The sequence below is a fragment of the Plectropomus leopardus genome, chromosome 18 (genome assembly GCF_026936395.1).
Source record: "Plectropomus leopardus strain MGB_pleo_1.0 chromosome 18, ASM2693639v1, whole genome shotgun sequence".
Lineage (NCBI taxonomy): Eukaryota > Metazoa > Chordata > Actinopteri > Perciformes > Serranidae > Plectropomus > Plectropomus leopardus.
Genome location: NC_142193.1, coordinates 29,451,991 through 29,472,078, shown reverse-complemented (window position 1 = coordinate 29,472,078; position 20,088 = coordinate 29,451,991). Strand labels below are relative to the sequence as shown.

Sequence of the window (20,088 nt, the reverse complement as noted above, 5' to 3'; positions counted from 1 at the left end):
AGATTTTATATTCTTTTGAATAAATTATTTATCTTTAATTTTCACTTATTTATAATTTCATATTTGACATCTTATTTTTTCTGTTGGATTTTTTACATTTTCAGGCATTTTTAAAGTCTCGAATGTCCGCTCCGCTCTCATTCTCCGCCGGTGTCCCCGCCGGTTTCCTCTCCTCTCTCAGTCTCAGTGTAAGTGGACGCTGTACTGAGTGTTTTCATTAAAGTCTGGTTTTAGTTGGATCACGTGACAGCTGCTAACACTTTCTGACCCAAACAGCTGACCGGCGGCGGATGAAAAATGTCTTCTAGCTGCGCATGCGTGAAGCCGCAGTAAAGTGAATCCATAGAAAATGAGAAAATAAATAATTAAAAACAAGGAACAACAGAAAACTGACTAGTTATTTTGTTTTAGTTTTCTTGTTAATCTGATTTTTCCTTTCAAGCAAACAACGAGAAAAACACACGTCTTTTTTCAATATTTGGTTTCTACAGAAAAACAAAAAACCCCAAAATTCTCACTTGTTTTTTAGTTTGCCAGTCAGAATTGAATAATTGAATGAATGGACGATACACGGTCCTCTGTTGTTTGTATTTCCCTTTCATTTGCCGTGTTTGAAATAAAGATCGAACCAATGTTTAAAAAAAAAAGTAAAGTAAAGAAAAAGTACCAGAAAATTAAAACAAACTGAAAAAATGTAGCAAAGACACAAATCAACATCAACTGCCTTCCTTATTTATCCAGCTAATATAATAAGTGAAGCAACTAATAGATCAATTATTACATCTGCAGCCTCGAGGACAGCACCGATAACAAACTGCAAATTTAAATGTTAATGAAGGCGTCCATAAGCTTCAGTTCAGACCCATCAATCTGTCTCACCTCCTCATTTGCCTTTATCAAAGCTACGAGACCTGGACCTCCTGCACTTACGTTGCTAACCGACAGATCAATCGTTAATCAATCACATGTGACAGACTAATTGAAGACGGTCAGACTTAAAAGGGTGGATGCAACAGGACTGGAGACTCAGTTTTTCCTTGTCTGTTTCAGGCTTGTCCAGGTTTTTCTACTGACTGTGTTGAGGTTTATCGAAGTTTTTTTCTGCTTTTTCCCAGAATATTTTGCAGTTAAGCATGCAGACTCTCAGTGAATTATGAAGTTACATTTGATGGTGTAATTTTACGGTTAATGTTCATAAAATAAGAAACAATTTAATCTATTTCATTACCTACTTAATGGTTCCCATTGTTTTATTATTTTAGCTAACTGCTTCAACTATTTTAACCTTCTTTTTACTTTTAGCTAAATATATTAATAGTTTCTTTACTACTAGATAAGTATACTAACTGTTTACATGCAGTGCATGTAGATGCAGCAGGCTTTAGCTCCTCGAATCCTTGCTATTTTTTTTAATATATTTTGCTAAAATTTTCTTCTTTTTTTGACTCCATGGCTCCACGTTCTGCTGAAGCACAGCTTTTCCACAATAGAGAAGCACCTATCAATAACGGGAAAATTTGTGTGAAGTTTAGACTGAATGCAGCAGACCGCCTGAGGATCCCCATCAGTGGCATACGCAGAGCAGCCGTCAGACCAGAGGGCAGAAACGAAACTGAAATCGCCGGACGAAGAGAGGGAGGAGAGCTGGCATCAGGGCGAGGCTGACTCGACTTGGACCCGAGAGCTTCTCCTCTACAAAGACTTCTTCTGACTAATGTCCGGTCACAGGACAATAAAGTGGATGAAATGTGACTGAGACTCAGCAACAGGAAATCAGAGACCGCTCTGTGCACATCTTCACAGAGACATGGTTAACCCCTAACATCCTGGATCAAGCTGTTACACTGGATAGGCAGACCTTGTTGGGAGCCATAAGGACACAAGACTCTGATGCAAATTCAAAAAATGCACTGCAGGAACTGAACGATGCCACTGGCAGCAACATCACCAAGCAACTGGACGGCGTCTTCATAGTAGCTGCTGATTCTAATCAACTCATCCTTCAACTCCAAATATCTAGCAAATCAAGGACAAATGTACTTTTGTTTTTTAAACTTTGTTTAAAAAAATGACTAATAAATCTACTTTCTACTTTCTATTTCAACTGTTTCATTACTTTTAGCCAACTATTGGAACGGTTTCATTATTTTTAGCTAACTATGAAAATCGCTTAGTTGCATTTAGCCAACTATTTTATCTGTTTTGTTACTTTTAGCTTACTATTTTAACTATTTTTTAAAACTATTGAAATGGTTCAATCATTACTTTTAACTATTTCAACAGTTTCATTATTTTTCCTAACTATTATAACGGTTTAACTATTATATCTGGTTTTTCGCTTTTAGCTTACTATTTTAACTGTATTTAAACTCTTTTTTTTTTTTTTTTTTACATTTTTTAATGGTTTCATCATTGCTTATAGCCAACTATTTTCAAAATGTCTTTACTTTTGGTAACAGTTTCATTACTTCAAGCTATTTTCATAGTTTTAATAGCCTACTTTTAGCTAACTATTGTAAATGTGTGATTACTTTAAACTATTTACACAGTTTCTTTACTTACTAGCTGACTATTTTAAGAGTTTCACACTTTAAGTTAACTATTTTCAAAATGTCTTTACTTTTGGCTAACTATTTTAACAGTTTCATTACTTTTGGCTGACTATATCAAATGTTTATTAATCAGTTTCAGCTAATTCAACTGTTCATGTAGCGTATGTAACGTATGACTTACAGCTAACAAATTCTAGTTTCTATGTTTCCTTAGTTTCAACTCACTCAGGTTGACAGACAGCTTATTGCCAAAAGATTTTTGGCTGTTTAGTTTTCTCCTTAAAACATTATGCAAACATGTTTTTTAATCAAAACATAATTCATATTTTCTTGTGTTTAGAGTGATGCTATTTACCGTTGAGCTGGGAGTGTTGGTGCCATATCCAGAAGAGGGCAGAGACGCTAAAGACCACCGTCGTCCGTCCGCTCTGCAGAAAACACAAATGTCACATCACTTAAAATCCCAATGTGATGAATGCAATTCATCATAAAATCCAGATATTAAGAGCATGGCTGTATCAAGCCTTTGTTGCAGAGGATATTCTGACATGTCACAGCAGAAAAAGTGTAGTCATAAAGGAGAAAATTAATGACTGCTGAATTTCATTAATGCATGCTGGCTCAGTGTCACTCTCAGATGGGCACTTATATAATAAAGCTATTGTTAGTGTGGAAAGTACCACCTGTGCTTCCCTCTATGACAAGTCAAAATGTCTGCTGTGAAAAAGGTCTATTATAATAAGTATATTTATTATTCTGCAGCCTGAAGAAAAAATAATAGATCAATGATTTTTTTGTTAAATGTGAAATAATAAATTTGTGAGATAAAATCCTGACAGCCTTCAACTCAATTTCAGCTGCACTAATGAAATGTCATTCAGCGGACCAATGACTTATAACACCTCTAGTGTGTCCCAGGGGGCCTTTTTTCAGCGAGGAGAGCACAGAGGACTCATCCATTGTGCTCCTGTGCACCTCGCTCGCGCAGTGACAGGCAGGCAGTCGGATCTGATGAATGAGGACAGAGGATTTACACTCCCAACACCGAGTCTGACCGAGGAGACAGAGGTAAATAACACTCTAATTGGCCTCCTTACATACATCTCTGCCTACAGAGAGTGAAGGATCACACGTCTTCATGCATCCATACTGCTGATCACTACTACAGTCACTTTGGCTTCTTTAAATATGGTTTAAGGGCTTCAGAAAAGCCACAGTTGTTGAGTTGTAGGACCTGGCTTGTGACTGTTTATCCCCCAAATGTGTTGGATGCGGTTGAGGTCAGGTCTCAGGTTTCAGGTTTTTACCACACAAAATTGGAGAAAACATTTCTTTATGGACCTGGTTTTGTGCATGTGGCATATGCTGCTTTTATGTGCACCTCAGAAATATCATTTTTACGAGTTACGAGCACATGAACTGCCCTAAAAAGTCGTAATTATGAAAACTGTGAAATTTCAATTACACCCAAGTTGCAGAGTGCGTGACATTTCGGGGCAGCAGAAATGGAGAAAAGCATGGAAACAGTACTAAAAATTGACTGTAAAAAATATATATATTTAATATATCATTTACTTTTAGTAGCTGCATACTTTAGTATATGCCTCTATTAGCCATAACAAGCAAGCGTGTACTGATCAGTTTCGATTAACACAACTGTTTCAAAATCAAGTTGAGAAAACTTAATTCATTCATGTTGTACCAGTTGAGGTAATGATTTTAGTTGGTTAACAATTCTTTTTTTTCAGTGTATAATCTCTTTAAAACTACCAAACTCCTTTGACAAAAACAGTAATTTTACCTCAAGGAAGAGGAGTTAGTCTTAGTATTTGGATGAAATGTTTATTAGTTTAGTCACACATCAGTCATTTTTATCCTTTATAGTTTTAGTCCAGTTTTAATAGTTGGCAAAGCAGTCCCTGAAAAGCAATTTCTTTTACTCAAAATGTTTTTTTCTCTTTAAACTAGTCAGATTAGGCTAATAACGGTATCAGAAAATGGAGTGAAATCATATATCCAAACTATGCATATCTATGTACCCGAATGCATCCATAAATGTATGTCATACACTGACATACAACCATGAACACATTCAAAATGCTAATAATACAACTGAAGAACACCCAAAAATGTTGTCTATCTTTTGTTTAAAGTGCTGAACTGCAATTCATTTTTACATATTTACAAACTTGCATTTCTCCAGGAGAGTTTTTTTTACAGGTACAAACTTATTGATCATCATTCGAAAAGCTAAAAATCTCATTATTTGTCATCTCAAAAACCTATGAGACCACAAACAACTCCAAATAACTACCTGATAAAGGTAGCAGCAACCCATGTTCTGTGAGGTAAAATTACTGTTTTGGTCGATGGAGTCTGGTGGCTTTGAGAGATGATAGAAAACAGCTTCAGTTTCCCATTAGAAAAAGCTGTCTGACGGCAAGATTAAGCAGTGGAAATATTCAAAATACAGTGTACACTTAAACTGACATTTGTGCTTTTAGGTGGCTAAAATTGTTTTTGCTGCTGCCAAATTGTAATTAAGGCTGTAATTAAAAGCTGCAGAAGCACACAATAGTGTGTGGACAGGCGGATTTAGTGTATGAATGCATACTTGTAATGAATAAAGCAACCTAAAAACCTTCTGCTTAAAACTAAAATATAAAAACACTTCCATGTCAAGAAATGCACACGTTCATCCGCACACACACGCAAACACACACAGACACACACAGACACACACAGACACACAGTGTCAGCAGAGCAGCGTGAACAAACACACAGACACTGTGGATGTAATGGCTTGGCCGTGTCATACATGAGTCAGCCTGTTACACTGCGGGTGCAGCGAGAGGCTCCCTGCTCCCCAGGATGTGTGAGACCTCACACAACAACAGATACACACCTCCTCTGTCCTCTGATGCTCACTTGTTCCCTCTCCCCCCTGCCTTTGTCTCACGCTGACCTGACTTCTGTTTGTCTGTCTCACTTTCTGTCTCTCTCACGTCTCTGGCACAAACACAGGCGAGAGTCAACATGTGAAATCACACTGAACATATGTAGAGATGTAAAGCAGAGACCTTCTGGAGGAGGCGAACGAGAAGTGTGCAGGGTTGCTGGGAGAGAAATTTCGTGGGCTGTCCAGAGGGCTGCTTCCTGCTGGGACAACAAGACATGCAGAGACGATGAGACTTAAAGGAGGGAGACAAAAATGTTGGAAAAGAGGATGTAACGAAAACAAAGCACACTTTAAAGATTCAACTTACGGCCCATGGGCCGAATCTAGCCCCCTAACCATTTTCTAATTCAAAATAAAAAATAAAGTGATTCACACTGGGAATTGTTTTTGTACCATCAGCATACATAAGGTACCAGAGAGTAAAATTCCTCGAAATTCCTAAAATACTAGGAATATCTTAAAATCATGGGAATATACTAAAATCCTAGAAATGTCCTAAAATCCTGGACACGTCCAAAAATCATAGAAAAGTCCTGAAATCCTGGAAAAGTCCTAAAATCCTAAAAATATCCTAAAATCCTGGAAAAGTCCTAAAATCCTGGAAAAGTCTTTAAAATCCTAAAATCCTAGAAACACCCTGAAATCCAAGAAATGCTCTAAACGTCCAAAAATCATAGAAAAGTCCTGAAATCCTGGAAAAGTCCTAAAATCCTAAAAATATCCTAAAATCTTTGAAATATCCTAAAATCCTAGAAATGTCCTAAAATCCTGGAAAAGTCCTTAAATCCTGGAAAAGCCCTGAAATCCTAGAAATGTCCTAAAATCCTGGAAAAGTCCTTAAATCCTGGAAAAGTCCTGAAATCCTAGAAATGTTCTAAAACCCTTGAAATATCCTAAAATCCTGCAAACAGACTAAAATCCTAGACACATCCTAATATCCTAGAAAAGTCCTAAACTCCCAAAAAAAACCCCATAAAATCCTAGAATGTCCTAAAATACTAGAAACACTTTGCGTAAGCGGCCCTCAGGCGGGCAGAGTGTCCCCGTCCCCGTCCCCGGTCCCCGCCCCTGTGATGTTTCACAGTAAAACTGTCTCACACTGATTCTGTGGTTCAATACGACAGTGTGACTATTCATAATCATCAGAGAGAGTTTCAGAGGGTAAAAGGCTGTGAAATTGATTATGTATTTTTTCCAAATCATAAAGGCCTAGCATTGATTTTTAGACTGATGAATGCTCTGTGCCTCACGCTTTTTATTTATTCTGCCTTTCTGTGGTCACTAATGTGGGTGTTTTTGATTCATCCACTGAGAGATTCGATTGGAGGCTTTTTCACAGATGAACGATTTAAACAAAGTTAATTTAGTGTAAGCAAGCAGTCCGGCCTAAAGACAACTCGGCACACAATCAGAGAGTTTGTGGTACATATATATATATACGTATAAACACACAATATATATATTTATAAAAGAAGGCATTATATCTTCCATCTTTTGACGTTAGGAACGCATAATAATATCAGATAGTATCAGCAGATATTGGAATCAGCCAACATGCTGATTTCTGCCAATATCACAAAACCAATATTTTAAATATTGAATACAATTAGTAAATAAATTATTAATAAGATTTATACAATTTAATTTAATATTACTATTTTATAGAAAAACACTTCAAAACAGCAACCCTAAGTTGAGTTTGTTTTTTTTTTTGGTACAATGAATAAATACTGTATACACTAAAAAGCATCATATTTTTTGTGTCCATCTGCTGGTGGGCCATCACAATAGGAGTATGCATAATATGATGATGGTAATTCCAGCACAGAAGAGATGATGATCACTAACATAAGCTAGAAAAAATGGATATATCAATATTTGTTATGAAGCAATAGAGTTGTAATATATCAGTATATCTGATATTAAAAACATATTCTGGTATTGTGCATCCCGAACATCAATAAAAATATGAATCAAATTCACAGCTGAGGTGTGATTTGTTGCTCTACGTACCGAGGTGTCCAGGGAGGGGCAGAGGGGAGTGTGGTCGAGGCAGCGTGGGAGACGTGGTGGTCAGGATCAGACTCTTCCTGTTGCTTGTGCGGCAGCTTATGAAGAAACAGAGAGACACACATGTAAACATGACGCCTGTCAAAGTTACCACAGCTGAGTCGTGTTTGTGTGTGTGTGAATATGTGCACGCTGCGGGTGCACGTAGAGGTGCAGAGGAGGCCGACCCGTGCAAAAAGCAAGGCTCACTGCAGGAGCACAACAGCGATAAGACGAATTCAATTTCCTCAGTCATCCATCCCTGTCTGCCTCCTCTCAGCCGCGATAAGAAATGAGGAGCGAGATGAGAGGGAGGCAGAGTTAGAGAGGCGACAGAAGACAAGATAGATGAGAAAAGATGGAAATAATCACTTTTTCAGGACCTCAGTTAATTATGTTTTTTAACCCCTAATATTAAAAATACTCATTTAGCTCTGCGCACAAAATGCACTTTTCAAAGTCAAGCTTAAAAATATTATACATTAATATTATTTTCTGCTTATTTATTTTTAACCAACATCAGTTCTAATCATAAATATCAAATATTCATTCATTTTCAGAAATGTAACCAGTTAAATGCCAGGTTTTTGTCATGATGCCACTTTGGATGCTGTTTTTGGATGAAAAAAAACAATATAACATACTACATGCAAAGTAGAGCCTGGGATATGTCACTGACTTGCAGCAACACTGATTGTGACAGTGCACCTCGTGAAAATAGCATGTATTTTCTCCATATGCCAAATATGGTAAAAATTATGTCATGTGAAAAATACCAAAAGCCCAGAATGACACCCAGAAATAATATAATGCGTGTTTTTATGCTTTGATGGCTGTGGGATCAAAAATTGCAGTTTAAATGGGTTTCAGCGTTGCAATTTTTGCACTTAACAGTCTGAATGTAACAATTTAGTTTCCACAGTGTATTTTAGACTTATTGCAGCAGCTGAGCTGGAAATTCACAGATTAAACAAAAATACACAATCTTGCCAAAAATGTATGCCATATGCATGAACACAGCCAAAATTATCAACAAAAAAAGAAAAATGAAAAGCATTTAAAATGTACCAAACAGTTGCTAATTGAGCTAATTGCAGTCACTATCACACTGAGTCACCTAAAATTTGCCCGTGGACTCCACACACGCTCACACTGCTCACAATATTACTGTATCCAACTCACACACACCATTATGTAGTCAAGTGAGCTTTTTGTATTCAAGCGATCCTCTAATTTTGTTTGAACGCCTACACTGCAACAGTAAATGCAAAGGCTTTAAAAAACACGTGCGGCACAATGTGCTTTGATTTTTCAGGGTAGCGAGGGGCAAACACATGAATGCAAATATAAACAACTGGGAACAAAGAGAACAAACACAATGCAAACATCTCGTCTACGTTGTCGGATGAGGTGAATGGTTGGTCCCCCCCCAACCCTCTCTTTCTCTTTCAGCCGTGGTCACATGGGTTCACATGTGAGCAGTATGCATCAGCCTCCACACACACACACACACACACACACACACACACACACACACACACACACACACACACACACACACACACACACACACACCTTGGTTGACACTCAGTGTGTAGTGGCGTGAGCTGGCTGAGATGGGATCACCACGGTGAGCTGAAGATATGCAGAGACTCTGAGAGGCAGATGATGCTCTGCTTTACCTCCAGCATTACAGTGTTTCACATCTGGATGTTAATAATTCATCCTACAACTGAATTAATGACTGATCCCACAAGAAATTTTCCAACAAAAAAAAACACTAATACTTCTGATAAATAAAAATACACACATTAATATTATTGATATTACACAATAAACCAGTTAAGAAAAAAAATCAAGGTCATGCTGCAGGCACGTGACTACAGAAAGGAAACCCCTCCCCCATCATCCGAAACACAATGCATTGCACATAATAAAAACAGAGGAAGGCATCATCTGAAGCTGAATTAACCCTTTATCACCTGGAGCTACATCAGTTTTCCTGTGCTGCATTCAGACGCCATTAACAAGTATTCAAACCTTTGAAATGTTAGCAGATTAGTTTGATTTCTTTTTGCAAAAATGTGCAAAAAAGGCATCTGCAAAATGTCATTACGGGCCAAAAATTAGTAAAAGGTGACAAGAAAGGGATCCTAAAAATTAGTTTAAAAAAAGAGAGATTCATTAGAATATTATCAAAAAGTATGTAAAATCGAAAACTGTATTTATAATTACTTTGAGATGTATATATCTATCCTATTTTTTTTATTATTAGCATAGTAGTTTATTATATTATATTAAATATATCATATATATTATTAGTATATTATAATATAATTAGATTTTTTTTATTTTTATCTTTTTTGTGCTAATTTTAAGTATTTGGGTTTTTTTTTTACTTTAAAAAAATCAAATATAAATATGACATTCAGTTTACAAACAAAGGCAGCACCATCTCATCTATCTGTTTTCATTATTCTAACTGCACACAGGATGTCCGGATCAATCAGATCTATAAGTAGCCTGATGCATATTGATTACCGATAGGTTGGATTAAACGTGCAGGTTCAATAACTGCGGTTGTACCGTCTCACACTTTGTAAATTAAATCCTGACATTAACCCATAACCTTAAATCTTTTTTTTTCTCTGAAGCTGCAATAATCTAGTTTATACACACTCCCTGTCCTACAGCTGAGAACAATGATCACATCAATAACTCTGTGTGTGTGTGTGTGTGTGTGTGTGTGTGTGTGTGTGTGTGTCAGTGTGCAAGGGTCAACATACCTTCACTGGCTTTTATTACTTCAGTAAGTCTGAGAAAGGCTGAAACGTTTCTGAAATGTTTCTGCAAACCACAGATATGTCACATTTGCATGTTATTATGTAGTATATACTTTCAAACTCAACCTGCTTTGGAAGCACAGCTCCTGCAGGAAAAGCAGCAAAGTCACGGTTAAAAACAACCCTTTTGATGCCACTATTCTAGTAGGAAAAGCAGAAACCAGCCCCTAAAAAACACCCATGTTTGGAGGCTAAGAAGCTGCAAGGAAAACTGTGACAGGTTCCTGAAAAACACCCATATCTGGGGGCTGAAAAGCAGTTGAAAAAACAACCACAGGTTCCCAAAAAAACAACCTCTCTTGGATGGCAAAAAGCCGCAGGTAAAACAGTGATGGATCCCTAACAAACATTCACGTTTAGGGGCGAATAAGACGCAAGCCAAACAGCAACGGCTCACTTAAATACACCCACTTTAGGCGCCTAAAAGCTGCAGGAAACAGCAGAGGATACCCCCTATTTGGGGGCTGAAAAGTTAATGGAAAAAAAGTGACATGTCCTTAGAAAGCACCCGGGTTTGGTGCCACTGGAAAAACAGCCATGGGTCCCAAAAAAATGGCCACATTTGGGAGCTAAAAGCTTCAAGAAAACAGCGATAGATCCCTATAAAACACATTTGTGGGCTAAAAAGCAGCTGGATAAAGAGCCACAGTTTGTTAAAAACCATTTCAGAAACGCTGATATGATCAAATTTGTGGTTTTCAAGAAATGTACAATGCAATCCTTTTCCTCTGGTAAGTGGACTGCCCTGTCCTTCCACTGATCCCACTGATCACATCAACTGGCAGGTTTCCATTTGAGATTTCTGCAAAAATTAAGCAACATTTTCAAAATGTTGATAAAACACAATTGCAAGATGACTGTGTTTCCATTAAGTGATGTTTTGCGACTTCTCCTCTCACGATAAGATTCCAAAAAGCATGATGATGGATGTTCAAAACATTAGCAGCTTTATTTCTATTGTAGCCACCGCACTAGCCGTCATTATTTCCAATCAAAGACCACATAGGTGAGCGATAACGGAAAGAAGAGCCCCTTATACGTGGGAGCGACCATGTATGAGGGATTTCTGGGAGCTGATAGCCCACGATTTCACGGAGGAATTGTCGATTCAAAACTTCCGGATGATCCACTCAACTTTTGAAGAGTTATGTGATGCAATAACAGCTCCTGTAGCTCCTGCTGCATCATGAGGGAGCCAGTTCCTACTGACAAACACACAGACATAGCATCATGTGACCGAGAAAAGCCAAAAAAAAAAGTGCTCCCACTGCAGTTTTGTGAAATATGGCTTTCTCAGATCACCTGAAATACCACCTCATGTGAGCGTAAAACTTAGCTAAAATGACATGTCTCCATTGAAAATTTCAATTTGCAAAATTTGAGGGTTAATGGAAAGCTGCCTATTGAGAGCACACGCATGTCTGTGTGCAAAGTTCAGCACAGCTTCACTGGCTTTCATTACTCCAGAAAGACAGAGAGAGGCTAAAACAAAGTCAAACCGAGCAGCAGGACTATTCTTGTTTAACAGATTCTCGGTGCTGCAGGAAATCAACGGAGGCTGGCTGTAAAACACGCAGCGCTCGGCCTTGAATTTCCCCCGGAAACGCAGTCAGAGTCCACTTCTGTGTAAAAACATGTAGACACTAAACTGCCACGTATTTATTTTACATATCCAGCAAGTATGCAGCTGCTGAGTCCAAAATTTCAGAGCAATCATGCCCGCTCTTGCTCGATGGTCATTCAAGATCAGGAGAGGGGAGGAGAGACGCGCTCCGCCGCACTCAGTAAATCTGGAGAGTACGTGCTGCTGCTGAGGGCCGGAGGTGTGGAGGATGAGGGAGGATGAGGGAGGATGAGGGAGGATGAGGGAGGAGATGTGCGGAGAGATAGGGAGGTGTTTGCTGCTGTAATCATGACAGAAATGAGGGAAGAGAATGTTTAGGGAAACAGGGTGACTACAAATTTAGCAGGAAAGAAAATCAAGAATTAGAGCTGCAGGTTTAGAGCACGCTCAGTGGTGCTCATAACCCACAGAGGAGCAAGGTAAACATGACCCAGTTTTTTCCACCATTACTAACACACACACACACACACACACACACACACACACACACACACACACACACACACACACTGCACAAACACCAAAGATGGCATAAACAGACTACATGGGGAAATATTGTTCACTGTGAGCAGACAACATGGGGGGGGGGGTTATGGAAGCAAATATGCGACAAAAATATTTGATGATTTTTTTTTTAACAGCCTCTAAGCACGAGTGAATATATAAGGTATTTTACTTTTAAACTATGCATCTAAATGTCTTTTTTCTCAATTCACCTTTATGATAATCAAATATTAAATTTCTTGATTTGCAATATCAAAACATTTAAATTTTTTCACAAATAAATAAGGTGCCTCTGCCTCTGTTCATAAAGTAAAAAAACATAAATATATTAAAATAAAAAAGATATAGGTTCAGCATTTGGTAAAGGTATTAGGCAAATTTTAAAATTGAATTTTTAAAATTATAATATGAAATGTCTTTATTTGAAAAAAACAAAAAACAGTCAGGCTTAATTGCTTGTCTTGTCCAGGGTAGACCAGATGCTGCTTTTTGATTCCTTTTTCCCAGCTTGAATTTCTAGATCTAAATTTGACCAATCAAGACCAAATAATTAAATTCAGCTACATAGTTTTCAAAGTAATTTTAATGTCTCATATTGTTTCTACGAATTTAATTGGTCAGTATTGATTGCCTGTCCTGTTCTTAGCTTTTTTTCAACTCAAATTTTTAGATCTGAATTTGACCAGCCTGGATCTATTGCAATTTATTTATGATTATTCTAAAACTTTTCTACTTAAATTTCTAGATTGACCTATTGAATTTTAGCAATCTGAATTTTTTTTTTTGTTTTGCTGATGTCATTCGCAACATACATAATTTTTGATTGTTTTGGGTCTAAATTTGTAAACATTGAAAAAAAATACATTCACTTTTAGTTTTTTAAAAGTGCAAATTACAGGTAAATTCCAATAAAAAGAATTAAATACATGGTTTTCAAAGTAAAATATTTCAATGCCATGAATTCAGTGGTGTTTAAAGTACAATATTAAGTATTCAGCGTTTACTTCCATAGCAAGTATGGCTCTAACAAAGCCAGACAAACAGGAGCCTTCATCCTCTGCATGTTCATACTCCTCCCTCTACTTAACAGCAGGGGCACCATTAATATTGATCAAACTGAACCGCCCATTCATACGAAACCACTCAGATGGAGCCGTGATGCACAAAGTCAAACAGAAAGCAGATCTGAGGCGAGGAGGAGGGATCAGGGCAAACACAGAGGCAGAAACAAAAAAGAAAGTGATGCTAGAAGCAAGAAGAGCACTTCAAAGAGGAGAAGGAGGGAGGCGGAGAGGGAGGAAAAACTGCTGATGAGGAGTCGGGGAAGCCTGGTGTGTTTACCTCCACAGCATGAGGGGTGCAGGGAATGAATGGGAGCTAGAAATGATAGTGGTGAATAAATCAGTGATGTGCTGGCGGGGAAGATGAAAGGGGCTCTTCAGGGAAAAAAGGAAGGAGGAAGCAGAAAGAAATAAATATCACATATTCAGCGCTTTAATTGTAATTTTTTGTTTGTTTTTTGATGCAGCTTTTCTTTGACTGTATATTTGTCCGTAAAGTTTTATAACAGCATGAAAAGACTTGAGCACTTTATTACAGGAAGAAAAAAACAGAGGAGATTTTATTTGGCATCTCTGGGGGGGTCACATGACCGCTTGTTGCTATGCAGTGTGCCGGGAGGCTTCTGACAACGCCGAGTGTGGACCACAGCGAGGGAGAGGAGAAGAAAGAGGAAAACGGCTCGTTATAGGAGTCACTCAAGTTCAGTGTTGGAGGGTGGAGGGGGAGCGAGGGGGCGACACGAAATACATGATTTCTACTTTTGATTTATTGGGATCCTTATAAGTTGATGCAGATACTTCAGCCCCTTCTGAGGTCCAAATGTAAACAAGACAAAATAACAACAAGACGCTGAACCTCATGCAAGAAACAATATACACATTTTTAGTGCCCAGTGATTTTTGGGATTAACCAAATTTTATTATTTTTTTAACTTAAGCTCTGCTCTTAAGTAAAAGAAACCAGAGCTGGCATGTATATATGTATATATATACTTATTACTTCTACTCTACTACACTTCAGAGGGAAATAGTATACTTTTACTGTACTACTATTATTAGATAACTACTTTACAAAAATTAAGATTTTTGTGCATTTTTATATACATGTATTTTTTTTATTTAATGTAATTGTTTAAGTCATTTTTCAAGTAAAAAAACATGCACGGTTCAAGCTTCTCAAATATATAGGTTTTTTTTTTGTTTTTTTACCTTGATAACAGTGGCAGATTTAGCATTCAAACTTTTACTTTACTTGAGTATTTTAATTTCAAGTCATTTTTTACTTCTACTTCATTACACTTCAGAGGGAAATATTATACTTTTTACTTCACTACTACGATGAGATAATTACTTTACCAATTGAAATGTTTGTGCACAAACCACATAAAAGTGCATTTTCTATAATTGTATAAGTTATTTCTCATGCAACAAACACTGCATGGTGTATTGGTATATATATGTATACATTTTTTTTTTCATGCAAATTCTTTTTTGCATGGTTCCAGTCTCTCAAATATACAGTTGTTTTTTTTTTTTACCTTGATAACAGAGGCAGATTTAGCATTCAAACTTTTACTTAATTGATTAAGCAAATATTAAAAAATATCGTTCCAGCTCTAGTACTATGGTACAATACCAGAGTGATGTATTTAGTATGTATTGATTCCTATCAGCCCGTCCTATGAGAGTCTTTGAGTGAGTAAACGTAACAATATGGTCCAGCAGGTCACATGATCAGCAGTAAAAGGCCACAACAGAAGCCAAAGTGGTCACTGTGACGGCCCTGAGGCGCAGCACTGTCCTCCCACCGCTCCGTCACATCTCCACCCGACTGCACCGAGCAGTGTGTTAAATGTCAAAATCATCGCCCGGCCTAAAACACAATGTCCAGGAGAGAAGTCCAACAGACACAGTCGGCCTTTTTTTCACCTCTCTTCCCAAACATCCCTGACAACACTTCAGTCGGGATTAAAGGCTCTATTTTCCTTTTGTTGTTTTTTTTTCCTGTAATAGGCCAAAATAAAATCTTGTGTTTCAGTGTCGGGAGCTACTCCACAGCTGACAGTAGCAATATCTCTCAAGCAGGGGTAAATTTAGGGCTGTTGAGAAGGCTGTGTCCTCAAAAGTGTTTTCCTGTAAGAGATGCCCTGAGAGGGAGGATCAAACAGAATAAGAGTCCCATTACTCTGAGAGGAGCGAAAAAAAAACAAAAAAAGACACAGCGCTTTACCGGGAGATAATGGGAGGTGTAGCACCTACAGTGTGAGCCTGTGTGTATTGCGAGCGCCTGCGGCGGAAAGCTGCAGCACTTTGAGGCTCTACAGGGTGACTCAGGTGTCTCCGCCTCTCGCTGACCTCCTTCACTTTGCATGTAATCGGTTAAGTGAAGTGTAATATGTGATTTAGTTACAGAGGAGTGTTTGTAAGTGATGGTGTGTGTTGGTGTGTTGAGAGGATATACTTTGTGTGTGTGTGTGTGTGTGTGTGTGTGTGTGTGTGTGTGTGTGTGTGTGTGTGTGTGTGTGTGTGTGTGTGAGAGAGAGAGAGCTGTGTGATGCTGAGGTGTCTGTCTGCCCCACAGCACAGTGCACCTGAGCCAAAACACCTGAGGGTCTCACACACACACACACACACAAAATATATTCTCTCCAGTTATTAAGTCCCTAAGTTTTCCTTTAACATCCAACTAGTGGGGAAATATGGCTTTAAAATAATATTGCGATATTTTAAGGCTTTATTGCGATTAACAATATATATCTTGATATTTTTGTCCTTTAAACAAATTTTAACTACTAAAATACAAAATTACTGAATGAACTGCAGTTATAATACCGTTCAATAAAATAGCTACTGTCATATAATAAAGTTGAATACACTACTGTTATAATAACATTTAATAAAATATGGTTATAAGGAAGTTAACACATTGAGTGCCATTGACGTATATATACATCAAAGTGTGTTTTCGGCGGCTGGCACAAGGGGGCACTCTCATGCTCCCTCTGTGTAATTTTGGGGCTGCTGGGATTCATAGTTGTAGTACAAAAGATGGTAGATCGAAACATGAAGTGGAGTAGCCGGGATCAGAGAGTAGAGTGATTGGTACGGAGGTGATTCGAAACTACAGCAACAAAGCTACATCAATTCAATATCGGCATAAAATGCCCCCCAAAAAACGGAGAGGGTCAAGTGGCCAGTTTCACCAGGGGACGCTGGAAGAAACTCTTTTGATTTTTTTGAGCCAATTATTGAAATCTGGATCTAAAATAAAGACCGGTTTGCAACTGCATGGCTAATTTCTCACATCAGATGTTTTCAGAAACAAATTTTGGTGAACTTTTTCATAATATATTAGAAATCTTTAAAATAAGCCTTGTTGGTCTAGTTTAATATCTGGGAGTAGACAGCCCATTGGCCTCAAAGTGGCCCCTGTGGACACGAACCATAAAACAGCAGATATTACTGGAGTTGCAATGAATATCACTATACTCTTACTGTGGTTGCAACAACAGACCAGTGTTACTGTTATTAATGATCTGCTGTTAGTCATAGCAGTTACTGGATGTAACTTTAATTGTATTAACCGCCAGGAGAAGAAGAGGAAGTGAGACACCTGGACGTGGCGAGCGATGTGACCAGACGATCGTAAATGGTCATAAACTGCAGAACCACAGAGACAAGTTGCTTTTTTCATTGCAGCAAGAAAAAAATCCATACCATCACAGCCCGAGCTGTTTTTTAATGCCATCACTTACACCTGTGCCTGTCCTACTTTGACAAACATAAACTGCTGCTGTGACAAAGGTCTACTGATATTCTGCTAAGCTCTCTAACTACGTATGTCAGTCTATCATTCTCATCCAACACATAATAAAGTTTATCACGATAAGAACAAATGAAGTTCAGCTCACCCAGTTGATTTTGGATTCTGTCTCTTGCTGTCTTTTCCCGACTGATTCTTTTAAAAACACAACTCTTGTACAAGATTTGCATCTCGGTGGTTGTTTACGCTTGGATTTAGCAATGTCCACTAGTGATGGGATCACACAGGACACTGTTAATAGGTATTAACGGGGCCACTCTCACCACAGCTGCACGCACACCGGATTCAGCATGTGGAGAAACAAAGCTTGACAGAGCTGCCTCGCCTGGTTACGGCTGCAGAGCGATGATCTGACAATAGCTGTTCAGGGGTCAATTAGTGAACACACACAAACACACACACACACAAGTACAAATGTGCACACATAAATCAGGAAAAACTTGCATGAGCACAACCTCATCATTAAATGAGGTTAGGACTGAATCTTTCTACACTTGACATGAATAAGACAAAGAAAGAATGAATGGAAGGAAAAAACAGAAAGAATAGAGAGCGAAGGAGAGGCGGTCAAAGCTCGTGTGTGCGTGTCTTGAATGCTCACGTAACCTTAGTGAGCTGGTCCCTAATGGAGGAGCACACACAGATATCACCCCCGGGCCCTGCGCTCCCTCTCAGCCTCCTTTCACCTCTTGCACAACCGTCTTTTCCACCTCCTTCACTTTCATTATCCTAATCACGGCAGTGGAATGTAACTAAGTACTTTTACTAAGTACTGCACTTCAGTATAAATTTGAGGCACAAGTACTTTTACCTGCGTATTTTCCATCATGTCTTTTTATACTTTTACTCCACTACATGTCAAAGGGAAATACTGGGCTTTTTACCTTCACTACATTTATCTTAACACTTTAATTACTTAACATATTAAGAATTTTGCATTAAAAAAACATAAGAAGAGTTTATATTGTATATTATGTTGCTATAAATTACCAAACAGTTTATACAAGTACAGTTGAAATGGTTAGTTGATCAATCAGTCAGCTGACAGAAAATTAATTGCCAATTATTTTTATAAACATTCAATTATTTATCTATTTCTTTTAAAATAATTTTAAGTTTTAAGGGGGCTTTTTTATAATTTTTAGTTGTTTTTTTATTTTTTATTTTACATATTTTGTGTGTGTGTTTTTATAATTTTGAGTTTCAGGTAGTTGTTTTTTATGTGTTTTTTAATCAGTTTTGAGTGTAATTTTTTTACATATATATGTTTTTGTATTTTTACAGTTTTTTTTCTCCAAAATTTTGAGTTTTTCAGGTGTTTTTTTTTGCATTTATTTTTTAATACTTTAAGTACTTTTACCTAAATATACCTGCTCACTCTTATATAAAATGATCAATACAAGGCTTTAAGCTGTAACAGAGTATTTTTAAAGTGTGATATTAGTACTTTTACTCTTGTAAAGGATCTGAATACTTCTTCCACCACAGCTTCATCACGCATTCACTTGTTCGTTTCTTTTTCCCAGCTGTGACTTTGGTTCTTAACCTTTCAGAAAATAGAGAGAAATATGTCTTAGACTTTAGATATAACACACAGCGCTCCCCGTACCCTGAACCCCACATTTGCAAGATTATTAAAAATGATTCCTCCTGGGTTTGAGCGCTGCTGTGGCAGGCATGAAAAAGACGTCACAATATTTCCATCTGTCTGCCTGTGTGTCTGGGCTCAGGTGTGAGGTAGTGAGAGTCTCTGCTGTAATAGAAGTCGGTTTAATCCCTAATCAGCAGGGGAGAATGAAGTCACTCCGAGAGACTCAGCACGACATCAACTACTGTCGCTGCCTAAAGAAAACCCCCGGCGCTTTAATGTCACCTCAGATTTTCAGGCTGGTGACATCAGTGTGATTAAAAGTATCATAAGCACAAAGGAGAATAACGCTTACATAATTTTTTTAAGAAATGTGATGATAAACTTATCTATGTGCAAAGCAAGGATTCGAGGTCTTGCACAAGAAAGCTTGCCTGAAATAACCACCAGATCAACCAGCTACAGAAAAACATCTCTCCCCATTAGTGAATCAGACCCCAGGAAAAATCCATCTAAACATGTCGTTCTGTCTGACTCATGTTGGTTTGATTGACCACTTCAGGCGGTGAATCAGTCTACCTGCAGGTCTGCTGGAAATGTCACTACGATGAGTCATTTTTCAATAACTTCATGTTACATTCACATCATATTCAACAAAGCCAGGACCAGAGCTAAAGACTTAAGTATAGATCTCAATCTCAACATTTTGACTAAGCCTCAATTTAAAACATTTATATGTTGCTCTGTTTAGTTCTACAACATACTCACGGGTCATTTTTATCATTTTGGTGTTAAAATGCAAGAACCATTGCTGTGTAAACCACACTTAAAAGTCTACAGCCAAGCTAGCAGCTCTGTGACGCTGTACTCAGACACAACTGAAATTGCAGCTTAATGCCAACGTGCTAATGTGCTAACATGCTGATGATACGGTTATACTGCAGGCTCCAAAGAAAGCCACTCAGCCTTGAAGCCAGTTTATCCCAGTAGCCACTAGCCTCGCTAAATGTCCCGCCCACAGCACTGTCTAACTGGTTAGGGTCTGTACACACGCCATGTTTTTGTGCTCTTAAATCCATTGTTTT

General features: G+C 38.0%; 1 protein-coding gene across 6 annotated transcripts in view; it reads right to left on the bottom strand.

Annotated features, from left to right (window-relative positions):
- Positions 1–20,088, bottom strand: part of LOC121956177 (microtubule-associated serine/threonine-protein kinase 1-like) — a 61,983-nt gene that overhangs the window by 25,095 nt on the left and 16,800 nt on the right. For 3 of the 6 annotated variants that reach the window (XM_088090961.1, XM_088090962.1, XM_088090963.1), the window contains 3 exons: positions 7,525–7,619; positions 5,633–5,711; positions 2,908–2,980 (listed from right to left, as the gene is read on the bottom strand). In XM_088090961.1, coding sequence (XP_087947087.1) covers positions 2,908–2,980; positions 5,633–5,711; positions 7,525–7,619 — 247 coding nt within the window. The remainder of the gene's footprint in view (positions 1–2,907; positions 2,981–5,632; positions 5,712–7,524; positions 7,620–20,088) is intronic. The other 3 variants (XM_042504303.2, XM_042504304.2, XM_042504305.2) reach the window with 1 other exon arrangement.